Source organism: Heptranchias perlo, chromosome 29 (genome assembly GCF_035084215.1).
Source record: "Heptranchias perlo isolate sHepPer1 chromosome 29, sHepPer1.hap1, whole genome shotgun sequence".
Classification (NCBI taxonomy): Eukaryota; Metazoa; Chordata; class Chondrichthyes; order Hexanchiformes; family Hexanchidae; genus Heptranchias; species Heptranchias perlo.
In genome coordinates, this window is record NC_090353.1 from 34339905 (window position 1) to 34352509 (window position 12605).

General features: G+C 47.7%; 1 protein-coding gene across 1 annotated transcript; it reads left to right on the plus strand.

The window, feature by feature from the left end:
- The first annotated feature begins 857 nt into the window (after positions 1-857).
- Positions 858-10609, plus strand: LOC137299608 (relaxin-3-like). The gene is made up of 2 exons (XM_067968479.1): positions 858-1208; positions 5263-10609. The coding sequence occupies exons 1-2, from the start codon at positions 1001-1003 to the stop codon at positions 5568-5570; spliced, it is 516 nt and encodes a 171-aa protein (XP_067824580.1). The 5' UTR covers positions 858-1000; the 3' UTR covers positions 5571-10609.
- The last annotated feature ends 1996 nt before the right edge of the window (positions 10610-12605 follow it).

The following is a 12605-nucleotide window of genomic DNA, read 5'->3' on the forward strand; positions in this document are numbered from 1 at the left end:
CTCACCTACTGAGGCAGCAGGTCGTGGGTTCAGGTCCCACTCCAGATACTTGAGCAACTAATCCAGACCGACACTCCCAGTGCAGTACTGAGGGAGTTCCACACTGTCGGAGGTGAGGTCTTTCAGATGAGTTGTTAAACGGAGGCCCCATCAGCCCTCTCAGGTGGATGTAAAAAATCCCATGACGCTATTTTGAAGAAGAGCAGGGGAGTTCTCCCCGGTGTCCTGGCCAATATTTATCTCTCAACCAACACCTAAAAACAGATCATCTGGTCATTATGTCATTGCTGTTTATGGGATCTTGCTGTGCGCAAATTGGCTGCTGCATTTCCTACATTGCAACAGAGACTACACTTCTAAAAGTACTTAAGTAAAGTGCTTTGGGACGTCCTGAGGTGGTGAAAGGCACTATATAAATGCAAGTTCTTTCTTTTCCCGGTGTTAATAGCTCTGCACAAACACAGTCACCGGCCAGCGGGCACTGGGCAACCCGTGACAGTTACGGTGAGAATGCCACAGAGGAGGCTCGGGAGGCCTCTCCCTTTCCCCGCTCTCATCGCCGAGCAAATCTACGTTTGAAACAGGGAGAGAAATCAAGATTAAAAGATGATAATCTGTCCTTTTTTTAAGAAAAAAAAATACAAAATAAAATCTTCAGAATCAGCAGAAACTGCCAAGGATAGTCCTGAGATGCGCTCGCACGCTCTCCGATATCGCACCTACGTATAAACACCACCAAGGCTGCTAAGGTCAAGAAAAGATTCACCTCAGTTCCCTGGCCAAGGGCCAATCAACCCCAGCGCTGATAACGAACGATATAAAAAGGACAAAACGCCGATGTGGGAGCAGCTCGGAGGAGTTTCTAGTGTTAGTCGCACCGTGAATTCCAAGCTCTGAGCTTGTAACTCCAGCCTCCCCCCGCAGAGTCCAGCGCCGCTGTTGCTGTGGTTTTTTAAAAAAAGTTTGGCGTCCTCTTTTGCCCCCCGAAGAAGAAGAAGGAATGAAGCATCTCTCCTGTCCATTAGCCGGGCTTGTCTTTGCTGCCGGGGCTCTCCTCCTCCTGACCCCGGGGACCAGCTCCCAGCCCCCCGAACCGGGCATCAAGCTATGCGGCCGGGATTTTGTGAGGACCGTCATCATCTCGTGCGGGGGGTCCAGGTGGAAGCGTTACTCCCCCGAGGAAAATGACGGGAGACGCAGCTTTTACAGTAAGTTACGGGGTTGGGGGGCCGTGGTTTCAGAGTCGACTTTGGAACAGACAGCAGCAATTTTGGCTTTGTTTTGTTTTAAAAAGAAACCTCCGTTTCACAATTCGCTCGCAGAAAGAAAAAAGAAAGGTTATTTTCAAAGCGGGGGAGGTGGGGGAGAGGGGGAAGGAGGGAGGATGAATTTAACTCCCCCACTCGCTCGAACAAGACAAGCGAGTGCTGTCTGCACTGGGCACCCTCTGGGCTCAATGCTCCTGTAGGTATTTCACCCAAGGTGGATCCAATCGCTACGACATCGTTGCGGGTGAGTTGCGTTTAACGCTGGGGGCATCGTGTGTAAGGACGTGCAGGTGTTGGAAAGGTTCCAGAGAACAATGAGTAGGAGGGGGTCGAGGGGGATTGAGTTGTAAGGGAAAGTCTCTATACCCTGCAGAATGAAGATGGTTAAAAGGAACCGGGCCAAAGCATATAAAACATTAAATGATATACAGAAGGTGAATCCTGAATGTATTATTTTTAAATTAAAGTGTGAGGTGGTACATTTTGGCAGGAAGAATAAGGAGGCCACATACTGCTTGGAAAATAAGAGTCTAAATGGGGCAGAGGAGCAGAGTGACCGAGGGGCACAGATACACAAATCACTAAAAGTAGCGACACAGGTTAATAAGGCCATAAAAAGTTCAAACCAAGCACTGGGGTTCATTTCTAGAGGGATAGAATTGAAAAGCAAAGAAGTTATGTTAAACTTGTATTGAACCTTGGTTAGACCACACTTATAGTACTGTGCACAGTGCTGGTCTCCATATTATATAAAGGATAGAGGCATTGGAGAAGTTGCAGAAAAGATTTACGAGGATGATACCAGAACTGAGAGGTTGTATTTATCAAGAAAGGCTGAGCAGACTGGGGCTCTTTTCTCTAGAAAAGAGAAGACTGAGAGGTGACCTGATAGAGGTCTTTAAATTATGAAGGGGTTCAATAGGGTAGACGTAGAGAAGATGTTTTCACCTTTGGGGACTCTAAAACAAGGGGCCATAAATATAAGACAGTCACTAATAAATCCCATAAGAAATTCAGGAGAAACGTCTTTACCCAGAGAGTGGTTAGAATGTGGAACTCGGAGTAGTTGAGGCAAATAGCATCGATGCATTTAAGGGGAAGCCAGATAAGTACATGAGGAAGAAAGGAATAGAAGGATATGCTGATAGGGTGAGATGAAGTAGGGAGGGAGGAGGCTCGCGTGGAGCATAAACACCAGCATGGGCCAGTTGGGCCGAATGGCCTGTCTCTGTGCTGTACATTTGATGTAATTCTATGAATTCTCACAGGGTTGATTTACTGTACAGGCAAAAGTGACCTCTGCCCAGCCCAGCCATAACAGTGTGTGTTATTTGCTGATTGGACTGTAAGGCCAGAAATTTGTGAAAGTTTTGAAGAACACAATGGATTTGTACAACAGTCAGTTTAACGAAGATGCTAAAATGACATAAAGTTCTAAAATTCTACTTTGTAATTGTCTCTATCTGAAACAATGACAAATCTCCAGTTATATGGATGCTAGGACAGTGTGTCCCTGTTTAACGGCATCTCACAGACCTGAGGACTAACAGATTATTATCTCACCTCTACATTTAATGAATGGGGGCTCAGTCTTGCTTGTTACGCACTCTCGGTACAATTATTTCCACTTCGTAGTTGGGCTGTGAATTGTAAAGAATTCAAGGACAGATGCAAAGTGTTGAGACAATTGAACATTCAACTTATTTTCCTCTCTTAATAATTTATCTCCTCAAATGTTTTATCCTGTGGTCCAGCCAATCAGATCTGTGGGGAGTATGATGGGTACTGGTTAGATAAGAGGGTTAAGCTGTTGTTATTCAAAAAAGATGAATGAAAATTAAATACCTGCGGTGTTAAGAAAGCGAGGTCTCTTCACAAAGCAAGTAACGGGAGACGGTTTCAGAATTTAACACTTGTGAAATGAAGCATGTTATGCAATGAAGCATTTGGTAATTTGAAACTGCTATTTTTTGTGGTGAAGCTTTGTGTTCATCAAACCAAAGGATGTCAATGGACAGGAACATAATGGTTTCCAATTACAATCATCATCAAACACGGGTTAGAAACAGAGTAAAGCTCCCTCTACACTGTTCCATCAAACACTCTCAGGGCAGGTACAGCATGGGTTAGATACAGAGTAAAGCTCCCTCTACACTGACCCATCAAACACTCCCAGGGCAGGTACAGCATGGGTTAGATACAGAGTAAAGCTCCCTCTACACTGTCCCATCAAACACTCTCAGGGCAGGTACAGCATGGGTTAGATACAGAGTAAAGCTCCCTCTACACTGACCCATCAAACACTCCCAGGGCAGGTACAGCACGGGTTAGATACAGAGTAAAGCTCCATCTACACTGTCCCATCAAACACTCCCAGGGCAGGTACAGCATGGGTTAGATACAGAGTAAAGCTCCCTCTACACTGTCCCATCAAACACTCCCAGGGCAGGTACAGCATGGGTTAGATACAGAGTAAAGCTCCCTCTACACTGTCCCATCAAACACTCCCAGGGCAGGTACAGCACGGGTTAGATACAGAGTAAAGCTCCCTCTACACTGTCCCATCAAACACTCCCAGGGCAGGTACAGCATGGGTTAGATACAGAGTAAAGCTCCCTCTACACTGTCCCATCAAACACTCCCAGGGCAGGTACAGCACGGGTTAGATACAGAGTAAAGCTCCCTCTACACTGTCCCATCAAACACTCCCAGGGCAGGTACAGCATGGGTTAGATACAGAGTAAAGCTCCCTCTACACTGTCCCATCAAACACTCCCAGGTCAGGTACAGCACGGGTTAGATACAGAGTAAAGCTCCCTCTACACTGTCCCATCAAACACTCCCAGGGCAGGTACAGCACGGGTTAGATACAGAGTAAAGCTCCCTCTACACTGTCCCATCAAACACTCCCAGGGCAGGTACAGCATGGGTTAGAGGCGGTGCTGGACCAGCAGCACTCAGGAAAACTAGGTCCATATGCGGCCTAACCAGCGGTCCTTAAAGGGTCGGCCGCTAATTAGGCATCTCTGGCAGTCGCCTGAATCAGGCCCCGTGTGAATGTTAATGAGGGGCCCAATGCCGGTTTCAGGACCTCGCCTAGAAACTCATCAGGACTGAGCGGAGCAGGCGCTGGGCCTAAGCGGCCGAGCCTTGGAACTCTGGCTTCTGGCACACGCTGCCAGGGCCTGGCCAATTTCAGGCCCGAGAACAATCTTTACCCCATTATATCAGAGGGGCTATTGGTGAACTGCAGAAGGTTCGTCCTCAGCTTCTTTGCACCATTGATGACCCGCCCAAATCAATTTGAGATTGTATAAATGTCACTATTTCACTGATCAGCATAACCCAATAATCAGTTAATAATTTCTTGTTGCTTTCTATTGAGAAAAATGTGTATTACATAGAATTACGTAGAATTTACAGGACAGAAACAGGCCATTCGGCCCAACAGGTCTGTGCCGGTGTTTATGCTCCACACGAGCCTCCTCCCTCCCTACTTCATCTCACCCTATCAGGATATCCTTCTATTCCTTTCTCCCTCATGTACTTATCCAGATCCCCCTTAAGTACGTCCAATCTATTCGCCTCAACTGCTCCATGTGGTAACGAATTCCACATTCTAAGCACTATCTGGGTAAAGAAGTTTCTCCTGAATTCTTTATTGGATTTATTATTGACTATCTTATTATTGACTATATTATTGAATATCTTATTATTGACTATATTATTGACTATCTTATATTTGAGACCCCTAGTTTTGGACTCCCCCCCACAAGCAGAAACATCTTCTCTCCGTCTACCCCATCAAACCCCTCATAATCTTAAAGACCTCTATCAGGTCACCCCTCAGTCTTCTCTTTTCTAGGGAAAAGAGCCCCAGCCCGTTCAACTTTTCCTGATAGTTATAACCCCTCAGTTGTGGTATCATCCTTGTAAATGTTTTTTTTTGCACCTCCTCCAGTTCCTGACACGTTTGCTTGTCTTTATATTGAAGGCGCCCTGTTGGACTCACTGGATGACAGCCCATTGAGCTCATCGATCGAGGACCCGGAGGCCGGTGAGACGGAAGACGCAGAGCCAGAGACCCCGACCGGGGGCGAGACCCCCCTTCCTCGCTTCGAAGGTCACGCGGCCTCGGTGGGGTCAAGTGAGGATTGGGATGAGGAACACAGAGCCCGGCTATCTTCAGCTTTCCTCGTCCCTTTGCAAGAAAGTTCTTTGCGGTCCAAGCGCAGCACAGGAGTAGCCAAGGCCTGTTGCAAGAGGGGCTGCACCAGGAGTGAAATCACCAAACTTTGTTAATTAATCAAGCATCGGCCTTCTGAGGTGATGTTAGTTCTTGCAGCCTGATTCCCGGGCTTCATTTCCTAATATTAGTCCCAAAGGATTTGTTCATTTTGTTTCCTCGTGTGCCCCCAACTTGCTGTTCTTACAACCCTTGCTTGCCAATGTACGCATCTTCTTCCAACCAGGAGATTGGCATGCTCTGGAATGTAAGGCTTTGCCAGATGTGCCATCAATGCCAGTCTGATTAGTTGGCAGGGATGCCATTTGTACACTGTGAGCCAGAGTGCTAGGTCCTGTGCCCATCTTACCCAGTGTCGGTTTCAGTAGAGGTAGAGTAGAGCTTCACAAAGCTGAGGTAGTCACCTCTAACAATGGGTCCCTCATGGGAATGGTCTATAACTAATAAAGTGAAATAGGGGCGGGGAGTTACATTTTATCTTTGTGGGGGTTTTTACAGAGCCAACATAGCTTTGCGATGGTGGGTGAGGGGAGGAGTGGGGTGGGGTGGAGTTAAAATTTCTCTGATCCAGTATGAGTAGCAACAACAAAAATGTTTTTTTGAAGATTCTAACTGTTCTGCTGAAACCACAAACGCTAACAGAACGATGTCACTACAGGTAGCTACCAGAGGAATTCCCATCTCCAAGGGTTTTGCTAAAATCAGGTTCAGCCATTACAATCTGGTCTCAGGTAGCTTAGTTTCTCGTGATCATTAGTGTACCTCAACCACACCCACACCACTTGTCCAGGTTATGATGTCACCCAGTGCAGCTGCAACAACCTATAAGACCATATAAGACCATATGACCAACCTGCATTTATATGGCCCCCTTTGGTGCAGAAAAATGTCCCAAAATGTCCCAAGGTGCTTCACAGAGGCGCAAGGAAAAATATAATGGACATCGAGCCAAAGAAAGAGATATTAGGAAGGTTATCCAAAAAGCTTGGTCAAAGAAGTTGGTTTTAAGGAGGGTCTTCAAGGAGGGGAGGGAAGTGAAGGGGCAGAGGATTTTAGGGCGGGACTTCCAGAGCATCAGTGATTGGACAAAGTCCAATGGAAGGCTTAAAGAGGCTTCCAGAAACTACAAGGTGATTTTTTTTTGACCCAAATGACGAAGCAGTTGTTTTTGGTGCATCGAGTTAACACTAATTTATCCAGTACCGGGGGGGACATTGACTTGGAAAGAGTTTTAACAAAGATGAGACTGGGGGACAATTGTGGGCGCTGGGATTGTGAGAACCACACGATTGGTGGACCCATATCCAAAAAGAACCGCATTTATATCACTCCTTGTCACACTAAAATGTCTCGAAGTGCTTCTTACAATGAATTACGGAAGCTCAGGGACTGTTGTCATGTCGGTATGAAATTTCCTTCCTCCTGTTCCCCCTTTTCCAATTTTCTCCTCCTCTTCCTCTCCTGAAAACACCAGCTCCTGTTGGAATGTTTGCTGGGATCCAGAGGCTGGGACCCTCTAGTGCGTGGCCCAAGGGGCCGTTCGTCGTGATCGCGTACGCCAACAGACTATCCAACCATGGAAGGCTTCAGATTTTCTGCCCCAATCCTGCCCTCACCCGTCACGGGTACAGTCCAGCGGGAGTCACAGGAAAGTACACGGGGTGGGGGGAGGGACGGGGGGAATTCTGGCTTATTTTTTCCCCCCACTTTCTCCTTCTTAGCCTTGGAGCGTTACAGCCAATCACAGCTCCTGGCCCAGATCAAATCAGCCTCTGGAGGGAGGGGGGGCTGAATATGACAGGTTTATCAGACATTAGCAATAAAAATTGACTGCAAATTTCTTTAAAAAGAAGGTTCAAATATTTGAATTTATTTACAGAACAATGGGCCCGATTTTAAAGGTACCGGAGAGCGCAGGAGCCCCTGAAACGGGCGGTGAACCCGGGGGGGGGGGGGTGGGGGTTCCGGGGATGTGTGGGCCCTGGCCCACCTTAAGGGCAGGGTCTCATTTGCAGGGTCTCGGACTCCCACCCTGATCTACAGCCTGGCCGGCAGGAGCGGGAGCCTGGTGGCAGGAAGCGAGCAGCCAGCGACCCATGGGATCGGCCTTGGGAGGGGACGGGGGATCTGGAGGCGATCAGGGAGAGCCCGGGAGCAAGGGAGGCTGAGGCCTGGATGGAGCACTCCTGCCCCCTTCCTGCCTGGCCCACAAGGAAAACTAAAGTTACATTTTTCACACTTAACGGCCTCGGCCTCTCGTTCCCCCTCCCAGCAGGTCTGGCCTGGGGGGACCAAAAACCGTCACCGCTCCCCCCCCCCCCACCGCTCCCCCGTTCAAGCCTTTAATGGCATTTGGGTCCCAATGACATCATGGGGCCCCCATCTGCATCTTTAAAGAAGGACCCCCACTTCCTTTGTGTGGGCATCTCGCTCACCATCACGACACAGTGAGAAGATAGCGGGGTCAGAGTTGGGTGGGGGGGGTGACTGGCCTCATTTTAACTGTTCCCCCACCCTCGCCCGGTTTCTGCCAGGCTGGGAGAGTTAAAATCGGGGCCAAAGAGTTTTGAAACCCCAACATCATTCTAAGTTTTTGCAAAGTTCAATAGGGCAATTTTACAATGTATTACAAATGCTTTGTAAAAACTCAAAAGATAAAGGGTAAAAGTCTTGCATTTAAATAGCGTCTTATCGCCATCTAAACGTCCCAGAGTGCTACACACGACGAATTATTTTTGGAGTGCATTGACGATTATGTCAGTAAATGAATGTAAAACGGACATTGATCCTTTGCTGCAAGGGTTAAGCAATGCTCATGAGATTTCTTTCTGTGATTGTAACAGCGCCGAGCTAATTGTACAAGATGATTGTTACAAAGAACAAATACAAACACAATCAAGCTTCGAACAGTCATCGCCATTTTAACTTGCTTGTACTGTTTTTCTTCCGAATACTTTGCTTGCCGCCTCCCTTTCCAAATATATAAATTATGCTAATTAATTCACGCTTTTAACCCTTAAACCACCTGCTTCGATTCGACCAATTCCATACCCTGCCGCAGTATTTAATCACTTTAAATTTCCACACTCCGTTGGTGTAGATTTCGAACATGCTGCTGTTTCGGGGGTTAAAGCATCTGTGTATGTGTTATTTTGATTTTCCAATTATTAAGAATTAGAGTCTAGGGTCCTCACTCTTTTTAAAAAAAAAATCCTCTCAAATATTTCAGCTGAAATTGTGGCCAAAGTTTATCTTCTGAATTTGGGGGGAGTTTTTTTCTAATCTCAAAGAAGAGAATCAGAGGCAAGAGAAATTGGTTTCTTTCCTGAATCTAATTCTGTTTTTTTTCTAATGTTTTCTCCCCTCCTCTGCTGACACATGTTGGGGTTCATGTTCCACGGGCGCTGACACATGTTGGGGTTCATGTTCCACAGACGCTGACACATGTTGGGGTTCATGTTCCACGGGCGCTGACACATGTTGGGGTTCATGTTCCACAGACGCTGACACATGTTGGGGTTCATGTTCCACGGGCGCTGAGACATGTTGGGGTTCATGTTCCACGGGCGCGGACACATGTTGGGGTTCATGTTCCACGGGCGCTGACACATGTTGGGGTTCATGTTCCACGGGCGCTGACACATGTTGGGGTTCATGTTCCACGGGCGCTGACACATGTTGGCGTTCATGTTCCACGGGTGCTGACACATGTTGGGGTTCATGTTCCACGGGCGCTGACACATGTTGGGGTTCATGTTCCACAGACGCTGACACATGTTGGGGTTCATGTTCCACGGGCGCTGACACATGTTGGGGTTCATGTTCCACAGATGCTGACACATGTTGGGGTTCATGTTCCACGGGCGCTGACACATGTTGGGGTTCATGTTCCACGGGCGCGGACACATGTTGGGGTTCATGTTCCACGGGCACTGACACATGTTGGGGTTCATGTTCCACGGGCGCTGACACATGTTGGGGTTCATGTTCCACGGGCACTGACACATGTTGGGGTTCATGTTCCACGGGCGCTGACGCATGTTGGGGTTCATGTTCCACGGGCACTGACACATGTTGGGGTTCATGTTCCACGGGCGCTGACACATGTTGGGGTTCATGTTCCACGGGCACTGACACATGTTGGGGTTCATGTTCCACGGGCGCTGACGCATGTTGGGGTTCATGTTCCACGGGCGCTGACACATGTTGGGGTTCATGTTCCACGGGCGCTGACACATATTGGGGTTGGGATTCGATGACGCTGACACATGTTGGGGTTCATATTCCACGGGCACTGACACATGTTGGGGTTCATGTTCCACGGGCACTGACACATGTTGGGGTTCATGTTCCACGGGCACTGACACATGTTGGGGTTCATGTTCCGCGGGCGCTGACACATGTTGGGGTTGGGGTTCGATGACGCTGACACATGCTGTGTTAAATTCACCTTTCACTCTTTCGGACCCCGTGTCCTCTTGCTCTACTCTCGCAGTTTACGTTAAGGTAACATTCCCTTAATTATCTTTTGTACCTCTCCGAGCTCATCCCTCAGACACCTCCTTTCCAGGCCAAATAGCCCAAATCTCTCCAGTCTTTCCCCGCAACTCAGACTCCCGACTCTATGAATCAGCCTCGTAGCTTGGCCCCGTTTCCATTTCTAAACTTCCTTCCCATCCTTGCCTGGGAGCGAGTGCCACTCCATCTCCACATTTTGTTACCTGCCTCGTGCATTTCCACAGCCAGCTCTTTGCTCCCCTGCAATGTGTAAGGGACGCAGTGGTTGTCCCACAGAGCATGGAGTTACAGTGATGTTTGCAGCTCAATGCTTAGCACCTGAGCTTCCTTGAAACGTGCCCACGATATTAAGGGTGTGCCAAAGCACAGACACAGACCAATTCTCCGATACTGGTGATTTTATTTTGGAGAGAGAGAGAGATCAGACCCTAGGCTTTGTATTGTATTTATAATATGTTCACAATTTTTTTTTAAAATGTGAACTTGGATTTGAAAACCCTTTTTTGTGTTTATGAATGAAATTCTCAGTTTGTTGATTTATTTCTTTTTCCATTAAAGTCAATATGAAATGAACAAACGTTCATCGCAAGAACTTCTGTTATTTTTCTGGGTGAATTTTGCACCAATTGATATCACACTGCTCAATGTTAGTACATCAAGCACAAACCAACTCTGTTCAGTTCTTTTGTTTAGTTATTTCAACGAGCCTGAAATCTTCTGTCTCCATGGATTGATCAGCTGTGGGCCACAGATAAAGGATTGCATCACACCAAATTCGATAGGTACAAAAGAATGTTTCCCCCACCGCACGCACACACAAGCAAAGTCACAAACTAACCTGGGGGAGAGAGACTGGAGGGGGAGGGGTGGGAGAGTGTGGGAGGGAGATGGGGAGTAAGGGTGAGAGAGGTGCGAGAGGGAGGGTGAGAGGGGAGAGTGAGAGAGAAAAGAAAGATGGGAAGAGGAGAGAGGAGAAGGGGGAAGGTGAGTGAGGAAAGAGGAGAGGGCGAGAGAGGGGAGACGGGAGGGTGAGGGGGAGGATGAGAAAGGGGAGGGTGAGAGGGAGAGAGAGAGGGGGAAGGGTGAGAGGGGAGGGTGAGAGGGAGAGAGAGAGGGGGGACGGTGAGAGGAGAGAGAGGGGAAGGGGAGGGTGAGAGAGGGGGGAGGATGAGAGACGGGAGGGTGAGGGGGGAGGATGAGAGAGGGGAGGGTGAGAGAGAGAGAGAGAGAGAGAGGGGGACGATGAGAGGGAAATAGAGAAGGGGGAGGGTGAGGGGAAGGGTGAGAGAGGGGAGGGTGAGAGGGAGAGAGGAGGGGGTGAGAGGAGAGAGAGGGGAAGGGGAGGGGGAGAGAGAGGTGAGAGAGAAAGGCGAGAGAGGAGAGAGGGGAGGGAGGGGGAGGATGAGAGAGGGGAGGGTGAGAGGGAGAGAGGAGGGGAGAGGAAAGAGGGGAAGGGATGGGCAGAAAGAAAGAGAGAGGAGGGGGTGATAGGAGAGAGAGGGAAGGGAGAGGGAGGGGAGAAGGAGAGGGATAAGCAACAGAGGGAGGGAGAGAAAGAAAAGGAACACAAAAGAAGGGGGTTGACAGAGAGGGTGAGAGAAGGGGATATAATAACAGTTCACATAGGCAGTTTACAATATAAATATGAACATAGGAATTTATAACAGAAATACAACAACATGGACTGTAATTTATGATTTTAAAATGGGAACTGAATGACAGCTTGGTGTAATTCCCCCCAGCCTCTAACCTCACTCATCTGAAGACTACACTCGGTCTTGTCTTGCTTGCAACGCCACAAGGGATCCACCAGTGATATATCAAAAGCAACAGTCTATGTGCACTTCCTGCAACTTTATCCATTTACATTCTCATGAACACATTTACTGGAAGCTGCATGTGTAGTTTGTCACAGTGTATATCAACCCTCCACTCAATGCCAGACGCCAACTACACCACACGAGAGGAAACAAGGAAGGAAGAAAGAAAGAGAAGCAAAAAAAGTTAAGGAGAGAAGGGAAGAGGGGAGTCAGAGAGAGAAACAACAGCATGACAACAGAGAGATTACATTCTCTGATTGACTGTGTCCAACACCACACATTAACTATGATGTGGAGATGCCGGTGATGGACTGGGGTTGACAATTGTAAACAATTTTACAACACCAAGTTATAGTCCAACAATTTTATTTTAAAATAAAATTGTTGGACTATAACTTGGTGTTGTAAAATTGTTTACAACAGATTAACTAGCAATATATGTATATTAAAAAGTTATGTCTGCGTGAACTTCCTGTCTGCAAAACCTTACTTCCCGTTGTCATGTTTTGGTCACATGTAGGATAGTAGAGATAAAAACATCAGGGATGTTCAAAATGTAGTTGGGGAACGAGAGGGAGACGCTTCGATGGGCTGAATGGTCTTTTCTTGCCCCTTGATTTTCCGAATTGATTACAACAATCGCCATAGCAATCTTCGTAGGCTCCCTTGGACTGCCAACCGATGCCAATTTGTGCTACATTCTGGATAGTTTATCATCACAGACTCACTCAGAATTGGGTTAGGGTCTCCTAA

Excerpts from the sequence above, each read along its gene's own strand:
- LOC137299608 (XM_067968479.1), top strand. The coding sequence starts at position 1,001 with ATGAAGCATCTCTCCTGTCCATTAGCCGGGCTTGTCTTTGCTGCCGGG. Across the intron at positions 1,209-5,262 it reads CGGGAGACGCAGCTTTTACA|GCGCCCTGTTGGACTCACTG; the intron begins GTAAGTTACGGG and ends TTTATATTGAAG.